Source organism: Oreochromis aureus, linkage group 14 (genome assembly GCF_013358895.1).
Source record: "Oreochromis aureus strain Israel breed Guangdong linkage group 14, ZZ_aureus, whole genome shotgun sequence".
NCBI classification, from domain to species: Eukaryota; Metazoa; Chordata; class Actinopteri; order Cichliformes; family Cichlidae; genus Oreochromis; species Oreochromis aureus.
Window position 1 is genome coordinate 19,505,305 of NC_052955.1, and position 24,164 is coordinate 19,529,468.

At 40.6% G+C, this 24,164-nt stretch overlaps 1 protein-coding gene across 2 annotated transcripts in view; it reads left to right on the plus strand.

Moving 5' to 3' along the window:
• Nucleotides 1–24,164, plus strand: part of rsrc1 (arginine/serine-rich coiled-coil 1) — a 119,385-nt gene that overhangs the window by 94,781 nt on the left and 440 nt on the right. For both annotated transcript variants that reach the window (XM_031749925.2, XM_031749926.2), the window contains exons 8-9: nucleotides 18,762–18,868; nucleotides 20,924–21,031. In XM_031749925.2, coding sequence (XP_031605785.1) covers nucleotides 18,762–18,868; nucleotides 20,924–21,031 — 215 coding nt within the window. The remainder of the gene's footprint in view (nucleotides 1–18,761; nucleotides 18,869–20,923; nucleotides 21,032–24,164) is intronic.

The window sequence follows — 24,164 nt, forward strand, 5'->3', positions numbered from 1 at the left end:
ATTGTGGGCTGTAAGACATCTGTTGCTCAACTTCAGTTTCTACACGTTTGTCTAAAATCAGCAGGATCAGGTGTAACTGGTAAACAACAAAAAGGCAGAATTGTTGCATGTGTGTTCAGACATATTTTATAAAGCTTAGTGGCACGTAAAAAAGCAAACGTTTCAAATCCTATGAAGTGAAAGAGCACGAAATGTAGTCCTCATTCTTATAGCAAGAAATCCCTCCGCGCTCGGCAGCATTGGGGATTTTACACAGTGTTACTCATCTAATGTGTTTACATTAACAGATCAGCAACCCGTCTTATGCTTTCACACACCATCTATACTTTGCAAAACATGGATTCTGAGCTGCTGATTAGTTTTTATTGGGACAGCTGTAATTTACATTAAAAACCCTGGTAGAAAAGTAGAAATACACACAGCATTGCAGGCAATAAATCTATCCCGAATCCCCCACTACCACCAGCAAAGGACAAGCAGACACACACATTATCTCAATACACATTCAAATTAAGTCAAGAGTAATTTGCAGAGGATGTGCTAACACTAATAAAAGTCCTTAGATAGAATAATGACCCTGGTCCCTTTCTGACCAGCACGATATAAATGAGAATATCAAATGTTATCAACAAACTGTGTGTGTTTATGTGTACAGGCACACACATACTTGTGTAGTCATGTCATTTCTTTTTTCTGATGTTTTATATTTCTGGACTCTCCCACTTTTCTTCTTGTATAATTTTTTGTGTTTACGTCAAGGATGCATGGCAGTGTGACCTTTAAAGTTAGCTGACCTTTTAGCCAAATGAAAGTCCAGCCATCAGAAACTAATTAGCCCTGCACTCTTACTTTAGTCCCCTAGTAGTGGGAGGAATTGATTCCTTCCTCCTCTGTATTGCACAATGTTTTCGTCCTTTTTTTGTTTTTGTTTGTTTGTTTTATTCAGCATCTCTTTTTTCATGTTCATTTTCATTTTCATATTACTCTTTTTTTTCTGGTCTAGTGCACTGTATCTACCTTTCCTTTCCTTTCCTTTCCTTTCCTTTCCTTGTCTCCATTTGCCCTCATCACCTGCACCTCCAGCTCTCTTTCTGTGTCTTTCTTTCTCTGTTTTTTCACATCTCTGTGTGGATGCATTGCCAAAGTGGTGACTAAGTGTCTTGCTTGGGGCAACAGATCAAGGCTCCCAGTCAAATAGCTTTCTTAAGCAAAGTTCACACTGCACCGTTGCCTCTTTTTAGAATCAGTTGACTCTTTCTCCCCTTTGCTCAAAGCTCCCTCTACCCTCACTCCAACTGTTCTTTTTGCGTAGAGAAAAAAAAAGAAGGTGTTGTGCTCGACTGTAGTGGAGCGGTGCAGTACAGCATACTGAACAGGCACTGCTTTGGAGGATGATCATTTTATTCCTTTCCCCCTGCACAGGGACACAAGAAGTGAGATCAGAGTCACGACAAAGTGGCCCTGACGACTCGCCCTTGTCTCTGCACCAATAGGAACCGCCGTCACAAATACACACGAGCACGTATGCACAAGTGGCGTCGGCTAGCTCCATCCTCTTCTGCCTTTCCTTCCAGCACATTGAAAAATGGAGGAGGTGGGCCACTGCTGCTGCTAAACAGCAGATCACCAAAGTTCTCCTGATTCCCTGCAGGGGCTCTCAGAGGTCAACACAACTAGAAAGTTTACACTTGAACCGCTAAGTCAACTGAAATGAGAAAACCTTTTAAACAGAATGGAGGGGAGAAGTGAAGAACACTACCACCTACACTCCTCGTTCATAAATAGATTCACATCCTAGACTGGCAATGTGTTTGAGTTAGTTTAGCCCTAATCGAAACCATCGAGATCTGATTCATGTGGATGCTATGATATGCAAGCTATTATTGTAGCGAACTGTGGCTGCATACTGCGGAGCCCTGAGAGAAGAGAGGGGTTTTTATCAGCAGGGTTTACTGACAGAGAGGAAGGAGAGGATCAATAACTGGCCCTGTGGTCATCAGTTAACAAAGTAGTTTCCACTTAAAAGGAGTGTTTGGCTCTCTGGTTAAGGGCAGCCAGATGATGCTAGCGGTTGAAAAAGGAAACATATGATATGAAAGGGTGTGAGAACGAGAGGGGTGGATGATTCCTTTGTTAGTTGCATGCCTTGTTTAGGCTATTAAGGCTGAGAGATGCTGTTTGTTTGCCCAGGGGGCTTTTAGCCAACGTGGTGAGTCCAGCTATAATAAGATGGACTGACTGTTCGGTGTGTTTGTGTGTGTGTGTGTGTGTGTGTGTGTGGGGACTGTACTATCAGCTGGCACTTTTATAACCAGAGTCAGTGTGTGTAGTAGTACTATATGTCCTGCTGGACAGTATGTTAAATCACAGCCATTATGAATCTTTTCCAGACTTGTCCGTCTTTCCGTGAGGTCTTTACACCTGGCGTACCTGTTACATCACTGTGTGCCTGTTGTAATTTACTGGAAATATCTTTCGCTACAAACAACACTGACAAAACTGTATCTAGTAATTCATTCATACCAATGTTCACAGGTAGATCAAATGAGATCAAATCAAATGTGTATTTTTTGAATACATAAATTTGAAATAATATTCCCAATAATAATAATAATAATTGTAATCTAAAACCCAAGTATAGTCAGTTTATTATGATATATATCACAGAAAACTATGAGAATGTCACAGGTACCCATGAAGACAAAATAATTAATTATTACCCAAATAGAGAGAGAGGGATTTTCAGCCAGCCAGTCTCTTTATTTACAGCACTCTGCAAGCGTCGTGTGCCACCCCTCATTTCTTTATAGTTTTCTTCCAAAGAGCCAGACTTTCTTATAATTTTTTTAAAATGATCTTGAGCAATAGTTCTCCAAGCTTTCTAGAGGCCTTTCAAAGTTTGTCTTTGTTCATTTGTTGCTTTTTTTTATTTCATTTTCAGTTTGTCCTTATACCTGGCCTTTTTCAGAGGAAGATTTTTTTGTGTTTTTTTTGTTGTGACCGCACTTAAGACTCAACTAGCAATCATTCATTCATAAAACAACACCTAACCCTAGGGATGAACAACATAACAGAATCAGAGTACTTTATTAATCCCAGAGGAAATGATGTAGTCACAGCTGCTCCAAGACAGTAAGGCAAACAAGCTAAACTACAAATATTAAATAAAATGGTATATTATAAAATACCTCTGTATACAAATGGCTCTAATGTATAAATATTCCTGATTTATTATTAAAAGAAATATAAAGTTGATTTTGAGGTGTCCCTGTTATCATACTGAATTGTTTTCTAAGGGATGTGCAGATATTAAGGGCAAACAACCAGTTTTTAAATGGTATTTTTAGGGATTTTGTTACTAGTAGAAGGGTTGCTGACAAGTAGCTATGCTTAAGGAAGGGAAAGAGAAAGAGATGTTTGAGGTATGCCAAATTAAAAGTCAGTGGCAACAGGTCTTGCGGTGAAATGAATCCAAATTAGAAATTTTTGGTTCAAATTGTAGTCGGGAGTAAAACACGGTGAAGGCTCATGGTTTGGGGCGTCATTTTAGCCAGTGCTGCTGGGGAGCTAGTCAAAATTGATGGAAGTACCATCAGGTTTTGATCCACCATGCAGTACAATGTGTTAAGTATTTTAGCATGACAATGATCCCAAACACACCGCCATTGCAGTAAAAGCATACCTGGATGGAAACACGCAACTCTGTCAGACATGGATTGGTCTCCTCAGTGCACAGACCTCAGCGTTACTGAAGCAGTGTGAGATCATCTTGACAGAGAACGGCAGCCAAAGAAGAGGTTTGAATGACCTTCCAAAAATTGCAAAAAAGCTTGCCTAAGAGAGTTCAGGCTATGTTGAAGAATAAAGGTGGTCTTACCAAATATTGTACAAGCTCTGTTTATGCATTATATGCATTTCCATGTATGTTTTCATGTTTCAGTTAATTTTCTGCCCTGATTTTTCATTTTCCTGGCAAAATATAAAGAAATGAGGGATGGCTGAAGACCTTTGCGCAGTACTGTATTTATAGATTATTTCAAATACATATCTCTGTTTAAATCTGCGTAGCTTCTGCTAAACAGCATAAACTGTTCAGTTTCAGGCACGGTCTCTGCAGGTGTATGCTCCGATCTGGAAAACTTTGATGGTGTGCTTAAAACATAATGAGAAAGCCTCCATTGCAGTAATGTTTTTCATTATACCTAGCCTCATTAGGTTTAATTAAGATGTTATGTCAGCTCTTGCTTTTGTGTAACCAAAAAAAGAGGTAACACATTGAGTAGCTGACATTAAAATTTGTGTCAAATTCTCAGTGACCCCGATTAATTCGTTCAGACTGACATGCTGTTTGAAAAGCCTCCAAAAACAGCGCGCTCTCAACACTATTGTCTCGTGAAATCTGGGTCGTGCGTGTCTTTTTATCAAGCTCTGATAGAAACATTTTTTCATTCGTGCAGCCATTCTTCAACATTTATGTAATTGTGGATTGGACACTAGCCTATAGCCTGCAGATGGTATTTTAGCCCCGAACCTGCACTTTCCCCATTACCTCAATCCAACACCAGATTGGGAGATCATATATTTTAATGAGACGTATAATAGCTCTTTAACCCATATCATTAGGGGAATATATACCTACCGTTTGCTCTTTTGGCAGTTAAACGAAAGGACTGTTTCCCTAATTACGCTGTGTGTAGGACAGGTCACGAGTTGGGTGTGTACCTGTCTGTGAGTGTGTCTGCGTTCAGGAATTATATGACCATTAAATATTCAACCACAGCCCCCCCCGCTCCAGCCCCAACCCTCCCTCGACCCAGCATCCATTAACGCCTCATCACCATTTAACTAGCTCTGTTGTCAATCACCACAGGGCCTCGGTTGAAACAGAAAATGTCTGGATTTGGTTTCCTGTCTTACTTGTTCTACATACAGAAAAAAAAACGAGTGAATGAGAATAAACAGCCTTTCTAACTGAAGGATACCTCAGTCAAGGACAATCAATATAACCGAATCATTAAGGGTGAGTATGCCTTCACTGTAATTTGTCTGATATAATATCTCTCTTTTTAGGTATGGTTACATACCGTCCTAAACAATTTGGCAGTCAGCTAAAATTTCAACTCTGCATGCAAACCTCTTCATGCAGCACTGGTGTGGGTGTCCATAATAAATGATGTGATCCCTTTTTCTAATTGAAAATAATAACTAATCCATGGATAACAAGCTCTTGTATAATCCAAAGCCATATCCCTTCAGTTCTGGCCTATCTCGGCTGTAATAAAAGACAGGAAATGAGAGGCAAGTGAGAGTGGTGGCTTGGACATTGACGCTTAATGTAATCTGCCTTGAAATCAAATTATTTGACCTGGAAAGCCTAACAATACAAAACTCCTGCCAGGCTGCTGTTAAATATTTAGCACGTGCCTGTCATGAATACAAATGGCGCGCAAATTAGAATCTACAGGCGCGTGACCCCCATATCACACCCTGGGTGCATGGGGGGCTGCCTCTGCTTTAAATGTTTTAATTACCGGTGCCGCGGTGTGGTGTGGCGTGCCACGCTACCTCGCCGAGCAGCGTCACTTGAAGGACAAGCGGTGAAATTCAACTGCTGGTAAACACGAGTGATCTGGTGTCCGTGATCTTATCGTATTAACTAAAACATAAGGATCCGATAGGGGGAATTTTGCCAGGCTATAATTATAGTTCCTAGCATTCTCCCTCAGAGTAGACCACATACTTTATTTTTAATTTTTTTTTAACCTGTGTTCTTTCCACCGGCTATATGATCTACCCGAGGACTCGAGGGAGGCGCTGTATTGCTCTTGTGCACTCTGCACTGAAGGAAGATCCATCTCAGTGATTTTGATGTAAGAAAATCTGGTTTGTATCGATTCGGTATTGATCAGCGGAGTTAGCCTCATCTCCTGTCGTTACTTCAGATAAATGGCCTTATTTGTTGTGTTATTATGTTCAACACAATCATGCCAGGAACAGTCAGAGGAATATTGAACCGACACTTCATTGGCTTCATGGGCTCCATTTGTTCCAGGAATTAAAGGATGTTTTCTGCCAGTATAGCGCCACATTGAAAGTGGAAAAAGAGAGCATATTGACAATCAATTACACCTTCACTTTAAAGGTCTTTTTCAAACACAGTCCTACAGAAGAATGTTCCACTTTTTATTTTTTTTTATCCTGCCTAAATAATGATTGATTTGGAGATGAATAGTGCTACAGTGCCTCACTCCAGCCATCTCTCTTTTATTTGCTCCTCTCTCCTCCCTATTCATTCAGGTTTGTGGTTCCCCCCACGTTGAAATGATTAGTTATGCAAGGCTTGTAAGCACTGAATCAGAGTTATGGTCCCCGGGGAAATAAATTTGGCAGAAAATCAGTGTGAGAAGATTTAATTATCACGAGGAGACCTTTTTTCCTTGCCTTGGCCCACTGAAGCCCAAACCCGTCTCCTCTCTCTCTCTTTCTTTCTCCCGTTCTACTCTGAGCTCCACACTCTGCAGCCAAAAAAGCCCTGGCGTGCAGCATGCAAGCCAGCCCTCTCCTTGCCTTCCTTCTCCTCCCAATTTGTTTCATTACATGGTGATAAGCCAAGCAATTACTGCTTTATTGATTTTTCATCACTGCAAATTTAAAGTTGATTTTTTTTCCCTCCCCCCCTCCCACCTCCATCTACCTCTCGCTCCCCCCATTTTTCGCTGAGCAGTGGCTCAGGAAGGTGATTAGGTGACCCGCCTGTCCTAAGCGCTGCCGGTCGCCGCAGAGGTGTGGAGGTGAATGCCGAATTCTGCTAACCCTGTTTGACCCCTTGTTGTCCCAGGGTAATGGGATGCTGATGCCGCCCAGTGTGGCTGTTAAATCGCAGCTATGGAGCCTACAACCTAATCATTTCTATAAGGATATCTATGGAATGACATGTTTGACTCGATAGCGGCCGGGCTGTCTCTGCCGTTGGCTAGATTACGACAGAAATTGACCACGCAGGCTTCCATCCTCTGTTCATTCAGGTCAAGCAGACAGATGATTGACAGCACCCTGCTGCCCTCCGTGATTGGTAATCGTTTCTCGGGTCACCCTTATCAATTAACCCGCTGCCAGTAAACCGATGTACGTTCAGCAACTTTGCATTGAGTCACAGGCTTGATATTTATTCCAGATTTCCTCTCCTTTCCATTTAGATTAATGACAGCTTTGGGAAAAATTTGTTGAAAATTACGACACTTAATGTGGACTTCTTTCTTGATTAAATTAAAAACTGGTGTAACACATATTTAATCAGGATCCTGCAAATGATTTTGGTGATTAAGAGTAATTTTACACAGTTTGATTAAAAAATGAGGAGTGATATGAACATTTTGGCCCAGGTATAAGAACACTGGGTTAGCATTACACCACCAGTTTGACCCCATAACTAACAACATTCCTAATATGTGAAAACGACTTCTCAGCACATGCACACACACACACATACACACATACACGTACACGTGTATGTCTGGGCATGATCACACACAGTCTAGCAGGGTGGTCAGACTGCTGTGATTAGACACACCCTACAGGTCAAAATGCTGGCTTCCTGGGTGGCTGTGGACATGTGGTGGCTCCTGCAAGGTTTGTCATTGACATCAGAGGTCACTTAAGTGTGCGTGTCTGTTCTGTTTAGGAAGTTCTAATATGTGGCTGTGGTTGTATCGTTTTATAAATGTAGTGTGAGCGATTGTTCTTTTGATATACCTGGAATGAAGTCGTGGCAGTCCGGTGGGTGTGAGTGATGGGTGTTTTTAGGGCGAGCATATATTTGTCTGCAAAGAAAGCAACATAGTCAGAAAAATAGTGATGTAATAATAAACTGATGAATAAACTTGATATAATTTTCAATACTACAAGAAAAAATCGGTTTGTTTGTTTTTTTAATATATATATGTAAAGATTAGAAAAATACAAACTATAACATCAATCACAACACTATTTGTAAGTTTTTTGAGGTAGTCCAAAAAATTCCTGAACATAACTAAGATACACATCTGGCACATTTTCTAAGCAAAAATATGAAAACACACAGTATTTTTAGGTTGTCTGATGTAGTGATGGGCTTACGGTGACTTGGCATCATGTTTTTGTTTCTGATCAAATAGAGCTGATAAAGTAGGCTGCCAGTGTTTTTGTATAGCTGCTTGCATAAAAGGCATAAAAGATGGATATAGCTGCTGTGACATCATCCGCTGGTTTCTGAATTGAAGTTTTGAGATTAGCATTTCCACAGTCGCCATCTTGGTTTAAAACAAACAAAAAAAAAACAGTCATGATGAGGAGAGGCGGGTCTTACTGTGAAATTGTTTGCTTATTGGCTAGGAGCTTGTCAATTATAAGTCGTTAATTAATGAGCATACCACAGGTAATTCTCCATTTTGAAACATAGTTTGTTTGTGGTTTACAGAATGAATTCAATTGTTTAATTAAAACAATATCATCTCACAAACTCATGAGGAGTGAAAACCTGGATGTGAGGAGGGGCAGGTCTGACTGTCAAACTGAATGACTGTCAAGCGACGTGTGATTGACAAGTCATTAGTCAATGACACTTGTGTGGTTTCATTGCCTGATAATCTACCAGTCTGAAACATAGTATGTCCAAGATTTTCAAAATAGACTTTCAAAGAATTTTATATTCAGCGTAACCTAAAATAATGTTCAGATGCCTCTGAACTCTGAGCTTGGAAGTAAGGAGTGATGCCATTCCCGAAAAAGAAAAAACAAGGAAAAACAGGATTTATTTTGGTTCTTAAGCAGCCATTCAGGTATCACAGGAAATACAGCATAATACTTGTTTTGGTGTGCATGCAAACACATTCATGGATAGACCCTGATCAGTGCTTAATTTGTGAGTCACAAATGCACAACAGTGGCAGGAAACATAAGTTTTACAGTTTTACTGGTATTTGCGAACACTGTCGCTATATTGGATTGTTAAGTCGGCGGTTGCTGGGGAGGTTGCAGCTGCTAGCGAGGGGAGAGGCTGTGTTTGTAATTCGGCAGTCATTTTTAATATTGATTTCTGGCTGTCTTTTATTTATCTCCGAGTTGAGGGGGCATTCCAGATTCAAATTCCGACTGTTAACTTGGAAATTCCCCCTTACTCAGGAACGCACCATCAATGACTGAGACCATAAACTCAGCTGGAGAGTGTTTATAGAGGTCAAGGCTGAAAGGTTTTGCCCCCCATTTCTCTATGATAGGAAATCTTTTTGTAACCACAGCTAGCGCCATCTGGTGTTCTTCAGATAGAATGCAGGGTTAAGGCACTTTGCATCGATCTTACTGTCTGTAGCTGCTGGGAGACTTTTCTCAGATTCAGTCTGGGACTTGAAGAGAAACACAAATAATTTAGGCCCAGATAATTGTGTTATCCTTTTAAATTAACATTACATACATAAGCTGTGCTACCTAGCTCCTACATTATTTGTTGTCATTTTATTATTAGCCATAGCTGCTACCTTAACTGAGCAGAAAGCTAATGTGGCTATCAGGCAGTTGCTAATAATGCGTGCCGGCCAGGTCAACATTTATGTTTAATACTTTAATGAAACAGTTGAAACAGGAGCTTTACTGACCTCTTGAAATTCCTATTTTTAACAGTTTTTTCATTATTTTTTGACAAGCCCTTTAGTTGCCATTGGCTATAATCAATCATGCACCAGGACGGTGTTTGGAACATATTAATATTTTGATTATTATTATTATTATTATATTGGTCTTTAAGACTACGAGAAAAACACGGTGGCGTGGTTTGGTGATAGTCTGCTCCTGTAGTTCATTTAGCGACATTTTTCCCCATTAGCATCAGGACAGCTTTAGACTGGTGAGACATGGAGCTGGGTGCACTGTAGATAATACAGGGAAAGTGTCTCTCTAACCCCTTACTCACACTATATAGCTGACAGGTATTAAACATGTTAGGATTGACTTAATCAGGACAACAGACTGCTTTTGTGTCTGTCTGTGACCAGTGTTGTGGGGTTTCCAGTGTATCCAGCAGATATCTACACAACAGATAACTGCTGTCTGTGCCAAGACTTGCTGCACAGTGTGTGTCTAAATGTCTGAATATAAATGTAGATAAATTTAAAAAGCTAAGAGACCATTTGCTTGCATGTTCCTAAATCCCACTGAGACACGAATTGGTAAATACTACTCGGACTACAAAGAGAAATGAGAAAGCTTTCAGTCAAATTAAAATTGGTCATATGCAGGTATCTGTTTATAGAAATCTCGAATTGACTAGACACTAGAGTCAGAAAACTATTCATGCATTTCCTTCCTTTAATTTAGATAATTAGAGAGAGTCTTACTCAGCGAGGGGTTTGGGATGTACTTCGAAATGATAATGTCACTTTTGTTTAGTTATTTTGCATGATTCCCTCCAATAATGTGGAATAAAGGAGAGTAATGCTCTACACAGTGCCAAGGTTATTAGTCTACAACTGAGGTCAAGAGAGGAGGAGGTAGGAGGACATTTGCCTAATTAATTGCTACTCAGACACACTCACACACACATACACACACTGCCATGACCTTTACTAATATAGTTTGTAGCAGACCACACAAACAGGACCCTGTCCCTTTTCCTGTGACACACACACACACACACACACACACACACACACACACACACACACACACACACACACACACAGAGTTATAGCCAGCAGACTCAAAGGGAGACTCCATTACAACTCAACTAAGGGAAAAGAGCTGCTTGCTTGATGGCTACATGTCAAGAACAGTGTAGGTCACATGTGCGTGTCTGTGTGTGCGCACGCGCATGTGTGTGGTCATGTGGTCATGTACCAGTGTTTGAGTCTGTTTCCAGGATTCTGATTACATCACTTTCATTTTAAAGACCTTGCTCCAATTAAGTAATTAGTTGCTTGGTGTTTCTGTAATTATAGAGTTGTTCATAAAAGAGCTGCTGACCAGCCTGGGATTGAAAAATGGAGAGCGCTGCACTTTTTTCGACACACACGCACATGCACACACACACATTCTAGTTTAAAATCAAGTTAATGCAGTCAAATCCTTGTTATTTCTGGTAAAGGGCAGGGCGGGACTCTGTATTTCTAATCACACTAAAACAGCACTGTGCTTAATAAAGCGCTTGAGACTCACAGATGGATTGGCAATTATTCTACTCACGGTTACTGAAAAGTAAGAAATGAAAAACATTTGAAATATATTTAAAGTATACATACCTTCATCTCTCTCTTTAAATACATATACATATATATATATATATATATATATATATATATATATATATATATATCTATATGTATATGTATTTAATTATATTTACATGTCCTCCTGTTCTGTATTCAGTAGAGATACAGTGTTTGTTGAATGCATTTTCATCCCAGTATTGTCTTAAAGTCATTTTTCCTCACTAACTACATCCCTGAGTTTCTTGGGAAATCCTTTGGTGCCCTATGCTGACAATATCCCTAAAATAGCAAAGTCCATACAAGCGGCATAGTCCTAAATTCTGTGATAAACTGATTGAATATGGGGAGACAAAATTTTTAGGAATGCCACCAATCCCCCCCCATATGGGACTGACAACAGAGAAAGTGGCGGTGATCTTGAAGATTTCACCAGTCAGCCTGTGAAAGCTTCACTATTTAATGAGATTCTGTGATGCTGCCCAGACTCAGAACATCGACTAACACTCACACTATTTTTTTTCCCTCACTAACACGCACACACACAACAAGAGAAAAGCACTCACCTGGTTTTAGTTATCGCACTTTGTTTGTACCAGCACAGTCAGGTCAGCAGGAACCTGCAGGACTTGATTAGGTATTTCAGATAAATAGCTAACATATTAGCACACTTTTTAAAAATCTGTCTTAAAAAATAAATATTACAACCCCGAGAGGGAAAGGTGTAATGTCAACAATAAATAAACATTCTCCTCTAATTCTCCAATTAAAGTTGAGTTGCTGAAGGAAATTTAAGTATTTTTTATGATTGAGATATTTTTATGTGATGTTTTTAATTAATATTATGAATTCTCAGAAAAATTGTTAATGGAGGGGTATTAATTTAACACCTTTCTACTTTTCTCAAAGCATTTTTTTTTTGGTTATCAACATGTTTTAAATGATATTGGGATTTCATGACATACATGTACAAACATACACTGAATAACCACTTTGATATTAGCACAAATATATAATCAGCCAATCACATGGCAGGAACTTGATGCATATAGGAACTTCAGCGAGATCACCTGCTGAGCATCAAAGTGAGGAAGAAAGGTGATTTAAGTGACTTAAGAGAAAATATCTAGTCAGCAGCAGTTCTCTGTGAGAAAATGCAGCAATAACTCAAATCGTTACAAGTGTGGTGTGTAAGAGAGCATCTCTGAATGCACAACGTCTTGAACCTCGATGCAGATGCGCTACAGCAGCAGATGACTATGCTGGGTGCCACTCCTGTCAGATGAGAAGATCAAACTAAAGCTCCAGTTCACACTTGCTTGGCAAAAATGATCTCTTGAATTTCTTGGATGGTAGGGTCAGAATGGAGCCATCCTATCTTCTGGTATCCATACAGTGGTGGTGTAGTGGTGTGGAGGATATTTTCTTGGTAAGCAGCTCTGAAAGCAAAATCACATACACACATAAAAACAAACACTGTGTAGGTTTTTATGAACTGTCACTTAATTCTAGAATTAAACAAGTAGATACAACATCATTCCTTATAATTAAAGTCTATGCGCATCGCAGCATGATTGACTGTCTTTTTCATTATAGGCAGAGGCCACCAAAAGAGGCTAAACACATAAAATTAATCGTAGCAGCAGGATTATACAGTACATTATATAGGGTCAGTTGAGGAAAGGAAGTTGAGAGGATAGATGAGCAGAATGGGGGTTGAATGGCAGAGGAGAGAAGGGTGAGTATAGAGGGAGGAATGGAGATGTGGAAGGAGATAGCCAAGCGTGGCGCGTGGCTGCCATGTCATCCTGTCATTAGCAGGTTGTTTGGGTCTTTAATTCATCATTCAGACCTTTATTGACTGGAGAGTGGGAGATCACTATCAGCAGGAGACGCTACAAAGTGTGTGTGTGTGTGTGTGTGTGTGTGTGTGTGAGAAAGAGAGACACTCAGTCACCAGCTGCTCTTCATTTCCTCGTGCCAAATAGATATCACGTAAGATCATATAAACATATCACATGTAATGCCAAGGTCAAATTTTATTCGATGCTGTTTGATCCAAAGAAAACAATCATATATGGTTTGCTAAGTTTCACCTTAGTGTTTCTATCAGGGTGGTTTTAGTCAGACAGCTGAGTATTAGTGATGTGTGACAGGCTCTTGATGACTGTGACAGGAGCTGACAGGACAGAAAACTCCACAGAGACCGGTCGACACTGATAACAAGTTGAGCACCGCAGGGGATCACTTGGCCTGTGTTTGTACTGTGGTGGATGGCGCATTGTTGGAGGACATGGGTTTATAAAGACATGTGGCTTTTTTGAAAGGGGGTGGTGGGGGGTAACATATGAGTGACTGCATTTTGTGTGTGTGGTCTCATGGGAAACCACATTAGACTAGCTTAGCCACCTGCTCTGTCAGTGGACATCTCCCTGCTCACTTACAAACTCATATATACATATACGCACACACCCCCAGGGACAGACTCGGGACATCTGGCTCAGAGTGTCACAATTTTCCTTTTTTTTTTTTTAACCTGTTGACCCCAGGCCGCCACAGGCATCAGACAGGCATCAGCATCACATTTTGTCATTGGTGTAACACCACATTTGGTGGTCTGCTGCCTTATAATCAACAAATTCACACAGAGGATGTTGCTGATCTATTTTTGTCATTTCTCATTATCCTCATTTCCACGCTTTCTCACTTTCAGTATGTCTCTTCATTTCTCTTGTTCTGTCTTTCTTTTCTGTCCTCCTTACTCATAGAGTTCTCTCTTTTTTTTGGTGCCTTAAGCTGCGGGGTATTAGTTATGCAAATATTGACGTGCAGCTTTGGCCTGCTAGCTATCAATTGAAATCAGCAAATCGATGGGTCTAATAGCTGCTCATTAGCCACTTGATACATTTCCAGGGCTAACATAAGAACCTGTCAGCGTTCTGTAATCGATACAGTCTAAAAGTATTACCCAACCAAGGCCCACACAGGACACCTATTTTTAATAACCTAAGCTGCTTGTTTTGCTTTCCATCCGTAAATGAAACAATAGGTCTGACTCTGTGCTTCTGGTCCCGAGCAGGACAGGACAAAATATCTCATTAGCAGCAACACCGACATCCCCATCCGCAAAGCAAAACGTCTTCCAGACAGTCAATTTGTGCCGACGATTTTAATAAGTAACCTTTTGGTTATTTATTTTTTTCCTGTTGTTGTTATTTAGTCCAATTCCCAGTCATGCATCGGAGCAGCCTGTTGTTTGGGCCCGGAGAATCATACAGTAAAGACTTTGATGCAGCCAGGATGCTGCTGCTGAGAACAGGGCCAGACCGGAGCCCCTCTATCGCCCCCAGCACACAGCCCTGCTAAGCTTAACTCAGCTGTTTGATGCCAAGCTCGGCAAGTGTGTGCCTGTGTGCGTGCATGCGATCATGTGTGAGTTTGCTCAGCTCAGGGGTTACATAAACAAGAGCAGTTAGCCTACAGGTAAGACCCACAGGAGACCAGCCGGGAGAGAGAGAGATGCAGCGGCAGTCTCTTACCTTGGCATTCCCTGGGTGTTGTCGCCATTGCTGGAGCTGGATATATACTAATGAAGGGTGAGATGGAAAATTACTTTAAGGAGATAGTAAACAAAGTTGTTCTGCACACACACACACACACACACACACACACACACTGTCTGGATGTCCTCATACACGTGTGAGTGTGGTGCATTAATACAGTTAAGCTGGCGGAGGCAAGCATCCGTGCATGTGTTTTTGTGCATCCCCAAATGTATCTGGGGCTGCTGAAAAGAGATGGGGAGAATGTGGGCGGATGGGGGATTGGAGGCGGAGGCTGGCAGCTGGGCATTTGGCCGCTGGTGCAGAGCGAGAGAAAGAGCGAGGAAGGGGATGATGGTGGGGGAGGGAGGGGGGGTGCAGCGGAGATAAATCATTAGAGAGCAGGTTATTGGAAATGCAGGGAGATAAAAGAGTGAAGAAGCCAGTAATTGCCTTAAAGATCAGACTACAAAGCATTACTTTGGATTTTACAAGGCCAGCCAGCAACAAAAGAGCAGTAATTTATGAGCTCAGTGTAAAAGAATAGCATAATTACATTAAAAATTAATGCTAATGAGGGCTAAAATGGGGAAGGTGGTTATTATGAAAGTTTGTATTCATCTTCCCTGGGTTGAATGATGGCTAGTGGCTTGATTAATGGCTTAATTTCTATCAATTAGCAGGCAAAAAAATCTCCACCGAGACAGGCCTAAATTGAGCATTGAATTACACATCTTTAGTGCGGTGCAGGGGGGCAGAGGAGAGAGAGGCGCATTATTGAAACCTGGGACACTGAGAGATGCTGTGATGTGCAAGCACGTGTACGTGCACATCTGAAAGTCGGGCATGGGATACAAAAGTTGGATAAATGTTTATCCAGACGTCTTGTAGGGATTGGAGTTTCCAATACACAGGAAATAAGTGTTCTGTTAAAAAATAAACCGGAATAAAATTTACTTTGTGTCAATTTGAATCTTTTTTAAAATGCTTTATTCATTGATTAAATATTAAAATTTATAATGGACTTTTTTTTATTAGGCAGATCACAAATGCATGTATTGCTCTTCCACATTTTACTACCCATCATAAACACATGAGCTCGGTTTGCCTTTGCTTTGGCCTATTGATTTTAATAAAATCATTAACCGCCTTTAATTTCCCTGCCATATTATTCCAAAGATTTGCCACAGTTTGCAACAATGCAATTAAACAAGCATTTTGTTTTCCTTTTTATTTATTTATTTACAAAACAAGTGCTATGGTGCTTTGGCAGACACGCTAGGTCAGTCAATTACTGGAATTAATCAGCAGCAGTAATATATTCAGCTCCGCTGTTCCTGATTGACAAACAGCAGACCGAAGTCAAGTATACAAAGACAATGCTGCCATAGCCCAGGGCTTAGGCTCTCATGTGGGCATGTGTTGTTGAAGAGTTCCCTCTTCTGGCAGTGAAGCGCAACTGCTGCGTGGCGCTCTCGTCTTCAAGGCTGAAGGAGATGAGCGGAAATCTGCTTCCATTTGCTGGTTTGATTTTCTCTCCCCGTCTTTGGGTCTTAATCAATGAAGTGGACAAACAGCTATTTAGAGCGAACAATAGCCTATTGATTCTGAGCCACTCATCAGCACCGCTGTCTATCTAACTAATTTCAGTAATGAGACGGCAAGTGAGTTTTCTGACTCCTAAGAGCGCCCACACACACACACACACACACACACACACGTGTAGATGTAATCATGCAAGGACACAAACGCATGCTGACATACATTGGTTTGTCACTATCCATTATTCAAATCTGCAGATGCATAAGAAAAGTTTATTGACTGATTTTTATTTCATTTCCTCGGTCAAAGTAATGGTTGGAGTGCATTTGACAATCCAGACAGATGCCACCGAGAGATAAAGAAATAACTTAATTTAACGCAGTGCATACTGCGCATTTAATTGTGTCTACTTTTGTTCCTTGTCCTTCCCGTCTCATTTTCTGCGTCTGTTTTCTCTCTATCTGCTTTCACTTCATCCTCCTCTCATCGCTGACAGAGACGCATTCCTAATGCGGTGACAATCGAGTCGACCTGTTAAATTAATTTGCCAGATAATGTGTCAATATTAAATATCAACTTTGACCTCTCCGAGCTGCAGAGTGCGCTCACCCAGCTAGAGTATTGATTTTTGTCTGCCTCTGAGCTTGCTAGGCCCGCACTCAAAGTCCATTATTTTGGATTTTCTCATGAAATACATATCTTTTCCCGCTGACATCTGACAAACAGCATATGGAAGTCATTTTATCTACCAATAATGTGTTTGTCAAAAAGTCTGAGCTCTTAATGGATTCCTGCAGCGCGCACGGACAGCCCAGCAACAGACGGGCCTGCCAAGGAGATGCTAGCAGATATGGAGTGTGTGTATGTGTGCGGATACTTGTCAGTGTGGCTGTTTGTGTGGTGATTGTTTATATAGGGCATTCATGCTCAAAGGACAATAGAGAAGGGGTAATTAAAAAAAAGTGAATTAATGTGCTGAATTAATTGTGGGCCAATCACAGGCATTAGTTTTCATGCGAGCGCGCGGATGCTCGTGCAGTGAGCTGTGGTGTGATAGTGGTGTGAAGGACAGGCCACAGTCTTGAAGAGGATATTGGGCCAGTGTTCAGACTTCATCTAGCAGCCCAGTCAAGGTAATGACTATTTTTGGAGCTGCTGTGCAGTGCGTCTATGCTCGCATCTTCCCGCACAGGATGACAAGCTGATAGTCTGTCATATAGGAAGGCTTAATTCCACTTGTCACTCACTTGTCCAATTCTGCACTGCATTAAAATCAAAACCGAGTTTGTTTGAGTGCTATTATGAACTTTAATAGGGTGTGTGTGTGTGTGTGTTTGCCTGTGTATGTATGTGTGTGTGTTTGATTGTGTGTGATGCTTTGCTGTGAAAGCTGGAACAAATATTCATTTATTCATTAAACACCAGGGCCATGAATATCTGTTGTGACACCCTTTCTGTAGCTGCTAATGGATTGAATTAATTCCCGCTATTAGCTCCAAATGCACAAAGTGAGAGTGTGTGTGAGCGAGTGTGTAGTATGGACAGATTTATGCAAGCCACAAGTGTAAGTATGTAAGTTTGCGAACACCTATGCATGCGGAAGCACTTGTATCCCGTTCTGTGTGTGTGTGTGTGTTCACATTTGTGTACTTCTTTTCATGACACAGCCTACATCAGTGCAGCAGAGAAACATGGATGTCTGCTGGATTGACAGATAGAGAGATGGGAGAGTGCAGGAGAGGACGGATGGATGGGGGAGAGAGGGATGAATATTGACTGATCAGTAGAAAGATTGACAGGCAGAGAATAATAGCGGCATTCAGACTTTCTCTTTTTTTTCCCCGTCACTAACTTTCCCGGCACACCTATTTTTGCCCTCCTACGCTACAAAGACTGCTCTCGAATTCTTGAAATGATTTTATTATCTGATATGCAGAATCCTGGTGTGTTTATATCCAAGAGTAATTTATTGAAACCCTTTGTGTCTCTTTGTTTGATTGGACAAGCCCGAGCAAAATACTTTCTGATGCATGAAAACTGTATGAAACCTAATCACATTTAGTCTCCATAATGAAATTCCATTGCAATGAGTTTGTGTTCATATTTTTGATTATTTTAGAATGCATTATCTGAGTGTAATTCACTGTCTGGCTATTATCCTGTTAGTATTTTTTTTTTTTTTCGCTGGCTTTTGTAGGAACTCTTTGCCCTTGGCTAAGCCAAGACTCCTTTTTTTCATGGAGGCCAAGATTAAAATAGGGGAATATCAGATATCTGATATTGTATGTGTCAAAGGGCATTATAAAGAGCCATAGCCCAATCCACATGAAATCTGGTGCCTTTCAGAACATGACAAGGATTGGCTGACACACACGTGTCTGTCTGTGTACATGTGTGTGCGTGCTTTTGTTCATATCTTCTGTCTGTGTTACATGTGTTTCAGAGGGAACTTCTCTGGAGGAACAAGTGCGAAGGATAAAGGACATTGAGGCCATCGAGAGTGATTCTTTTGTTCCTCAGGCTTTCAAATCATCCAGGGATGAAATAAAGGTGCGTTCTGTCTGTCTTTCTCTCCCTGCCCCTCACTGTCTCTAGCTTTTCACTCCGTCTCTTATTGAATTTCCCTCTCTGCAATGCTGTGCCGTCTGTCCAGAGACAGCCCAGACCAAATCAAACATTCCCATTCAGCGCCGTTTGTTCCGACCTGAGACGGTTTCATCAGACGCTCCACTGTTCCGCCGCCTCCAAAGCGGCAGCACCCACACAAAAGCCACAGCAGGCAACAGCCATCCTCTGTCTCCCTCTCTCTGTCTCTTTCTCCCCCCTCTGGTTGTGCAGATGCAGACAAAACACAGAAGTCATTATTGAAATGTTCGTGTCTCCAAAGGAGCAGGAATTCGATTTGTTGGGGCTCATGGCTCTTTTGAAAAGATAGGCGACAACATGTGACAGCAAGCCTGCGCAGACTTTTGTGACATAGCTTGGTGAGTCTGACAAAGGTCAAGACCCGTGTGGTTGCAATTTGAAATGGACTGAGCCAGCGTGCTCTGGCACCAGCGGGCTGCACAGGTTGCACATGCAAAGTATGCTTTCTGTTTTGAGCGCCTTTCACATAAATTTACCAGGATCAGGGATCAATTGTAAAAGATGAACAACAATATTTCATTTTATTTAAATTGCTAAAGAAAATATTTCTTTAATGAGTTGCTTTTTTAAGAACACTCAGGTTTTAGTTGTAATTTAGTTCAAGTTTAAACCAGCTCTTCTTTTGGGGCAATTATGAGTCAAGTATTACTGATTGATCTTAATAATTCATATTATTTAGGTGTATTTTGGCTATACTGTTCTTTTAAATACACAGATAATTGACCCATTTAAACTATGTTGTCCCAAAATCTCCAAATATGTTTGCCCATAATTGAAATGTATTTCGGCATATCTTCACTCCCTCTTGTGAAGTGGATTTGTTATTTATAGTAGTGTATCTGTGAGTTGAGTTTATTAATGATATATAATTAACTGTTAATGAGGAGAATCCAGTGAAACCTTAAACATCTGCTCCCGTAGCTCATCAGAAATATTTCTCCCCTTTCAAGCAAGTTTCATTGAGTAAAAATGTGAATTCAGCATATTGTTCCCTGGAAAATGTAATGACTGCTTTTACTATCAGATATTTGGCACGGCATGGTGCTTATTAATCGGCATGTTTTAGATCTCGCTTGGATTTGTTTATCCTGCCAAATTATTGTGAAATGGATCTTTCCAGCTGGGTAAACCTTTGCTCTGAGACTGGTATTAGAAGTGTTTGAAACATGAATGGACTTGGCAACGCAATCATTTTGACATGTCATCTTAACAACAAGGACAACAGATTTAAGTAAACAGAAAGAGTATTTTAAAATGTCACATTTCCTTCTATCAGCTTTGACTCCACAGATGAAAATCTAAGTTAAGTAAAGAGCCTCCGTCCTAATATGTGTCTGTACCTGCAACAAAATTAACAAAATGCGTGTGTTGTTGGTGTTTGACCGGCAGGGCTCACCTGTCACAAAGTTATGTTTTAATATTTTTATATTTCCAGATTTTAAACTTCAGTAATCACGAGCAAAAAAAGAGCTTAATAGACCTACGTGGACTTGTCTTTCTGCTTATTTGATGCCTCACACAAGACACAAGCTGGCTGACATCCTCAGATGAATATATAAGATATCACACTGCCTTATTACATGCACAGATAAATGTATTGCATTCAGGATACAAGCTGATGCTTATCAGTACTCTGCTTTCCTCAGAGATACTGCATTAGGCCAGGGTTTCACTGCCATCTGCTGGAGAAGTGACATATTGCATTTAATGATTGTTTTCTATCACACAATTGTGCATATATAGTCTGGACATGTTCTGTATATTCAAATCTATATAGTGTTTTTTACATTGTTTGCAGGAATCCTGAAACTGCAGTTGTGAAAGTTTTTGTTTTGGTCCTCTGGACCTTTCTGGAACTTTTGTAATTCATTTAACTTTTTTTTTTTTGTACACTCAGGCAAGTCTCTGTGCTCATTTTAAATTTTTTGTGTGTGTTTTTGTGTATTCCTGTGAATACAGACTGAGCTGCCTGAGGTGAAGCAGGAGCCAGAGAGGGCATATTCGCAGGACGTCACACTTCCCACGTCAATAGTATACAGTGACACTGACACGCTTGCTCATCCAAGTGTAAGTTCTCACCAGGCAAACCCTTCCGCTGTTTTCCTCTGCTACAGTATGACCCACAAGCTGTCGTTCTTCTCAATAACAGCCAAATTTTTAACAGCCTCCGAGCTAGTGAGGAGTTTCTAATCCTGAGGCGTCGCTGAAGTTGATCATGTCATTTGTGTCGCTTGAATTTATCGATTTGTGGACAAACTTTGTAAAGTTTTTATGTTAAAAATGCTGCTGCTGTCATCACCACTAGATACACCACTCCTGCATATAGCAAGCAGGACACTGTAGTACAGCAGTTTAGAGCCGCCTAACATCACCTCCTCCTCCTCTTCTGCCGACCAACGATGAAAAACGAGAAGGAAAACTTTAAACTCCAATAACGCTCCCTGGGGCTTCCCAGTCATCTATCTCCACTGGGGAAACTAAGTTATGTTTTGATGTATGCAGATAACCCCCATCACACACACACACACACACACACACACACACTCTTACATACGCACACAGTGCCCCCCAGCCTAATCCGCACACATACACACCCTTAGACAGGCTGATGTATGGTAGCAATATGCCCCAGGCGGGCCCCAGCCCCAGCTCCAGCTCCAGCTCTACTTCCAATTAGAACAGATGAGTCCCATTAGCCCAGCTCAGATACTGTCATCCCACACACACAGCCTCATTAGCACCATGACACCAGCGCAGGGCCGACAGACAAGAACTCACTGGTGCTGAATCTAACACGGAGCTAACATGCAGTGCAGCTGTAAGCAGCGTAGGTTAGGAATGAAGGATTGGCATGCCCGGGGTTTGCGCTGCAATCTGCATAATAATGGACACATATCACCACATAGATGTACAGTATGTACACATAGTCAGCATGTCAACATTATCTCTCACCCTCACACAAACACATGCAGTGAATATAGAAATGATCTTCCAATTTTCCCCCTATGTCTCAGCGCCTTGCTTCACAGCCTCACAGTCATTATGTTACTTTGTAATAAACAGATGCCTTCATTCATCAGGCACTTGCAGCAGCAGTTTTTATACCCCACTTGCAATCAATATCATTACTGCTGGTGAAGTACTGAGGTGAATGCAAGTCGCTTGCGTTGGTCTTTTCTATCACCAGGCTTTTACATCCACCTAGGTCTATGGGACAAGAGGAGAGTTACATGGTTTTTGTTTGTTTGTTTTTTAAGGTTTTTCTAATGTGCATTTAGGACTGAGTAGATAGAAAAGGACTGATATGATGTGTAAGGTGCCCGAGACTTCACTGGTGTATTTCAGCATCATTAATCTGTCCACATGGGTCTCGGCGAGCAGCACAGACTACTCCATGTTGTGCTCTCTTACTTACAGGGAAACTTAACTGATTTATTTCTGATTTATTTTCATTCAGGATGTAGGGTCACCTGGAGCTGGTGACTATGTTATGATTGATTGGTTGATCGATCGATCGATTCTGGATTCTGTGGTGGCCAATCCATGTGTGAAAATTGTTTCATGCTTCCTGAACCCCTCTTTTATAATTTTAGGCTAATAAATCCTGGTTTTTCATCTTGGAATGTGACAGAAGAAAAAAAATCAGTTGATAGAAAATCCCTGTCCTTCACTAAATTCATGTTTTCAGCTGATCTCATTTTATTTGGATGCGCGATTCTGCTCCACCCAGATCTAACCAACTGGAACAACCCCCAATCATAACACTGCCCCCTACAGGCATGTACAGTAGCCATGAGGCATGATATTTCTCTCCTTACCCCATGCACCCACCAATCTGGAAGCAGGAACATCTGGACTCATCCAACCATGTGACCTTTTTCTTTGCTTCAGAATCCAATCTTTATGTTTCATACCAAATCAAAGTCTTAGCCTCACTGATAAGTGTGTTGTTGTTTTTTTTAATACCACACAGCTGTTTAGTGAGTTTTCTTCACATGGTATCTGTGGAAAAGTGCTTACTTTCACCATTAAACATAGCTTTCTCGCATCATTAGATTTTTTAATGACCACATTTATTCTTTGAACAAGATAGTTCACCGCTATCCTTCCAGAGTTTAATAATGGGTTTTACAGGTCATAACACAATGTTAGTAGTTTGGCATGTATCAAGAGATTTTTCAGTGTATGCTAGTGTCTTCCAACATGGTTGTTTAAGAGTGTTTAAAGTTCCTTCCTGCTTTCTCAGATAAATCCAGGTAGAAGCTTTTTTGGCTAGATGTTGCATGTTGCAGTTGGCATTAAATATCACCAGTTTTTTTTTTAAATTGAGCATATTTAGCTACATGGCAATGTGTTTCTTTTTTTTGTAGGGCTCTACATATTAGATATTAAATATTAGATTAGATACATAGACATATTTTCTGCCAGACAAAAGCCAAATCAGGGACAATCTCCTCTGTGCTTTAACCTGGACCTGAGCACAGCTAGGAGAATTTGCTCCGCAGACATTAGTGATCTTTAAGGAATGAGCCAACTTAAAAGATTGGAGATGTACTAGGACGCTAATCCATGCAGTGGCTTAAAAACAATTAATAAGATCTTCAAATGGATTTGAAAACTCTGGCAGCCAGTGTAGGGATGCTAGTATGGGAGATATGTAGTCAGTTAATAACCGTGCTGCAGTGTTTTGGACCAGCTGTACTTGGCTAACCAACCGCAAACTGACACCTGAATAAAGAAGAGTACAATAATCAAGTCGAGACAAAATAAAGGCATGGGTAGTTCTCTCAAACAGAGGAATGGCTTCACTTTTGCAAAGTAGCCTTAGATAAAATAAGCTATCTTTAATAACAGCATGTCAGGGTCAATTCAAATAAATCCACTGCCACACATTTCATACACTGGATTATGTGATCATTGAGAGGGATTACTTCCATATCACTTTTCTTTTTTTAAAGATGCATATAGATTTAACTCTTAAATATCTGTGTATTTGATGGATTGGTAAAATCAATTTTTTTTAAGAAAAGATTCTGTGGTTTTTATTTCTCAGGTGTGAGAATTTTCGTTACAGAAATCAAAATCAAACTGTTTTGTGCTGTTTCCGTTTGGTCATAGTTATTGAGGATTTCAATTTCTTATTATCAGATAAAATAATTTGTTTTTTTATTCTACTGTGATTTCTTCTCAATCACAGTGA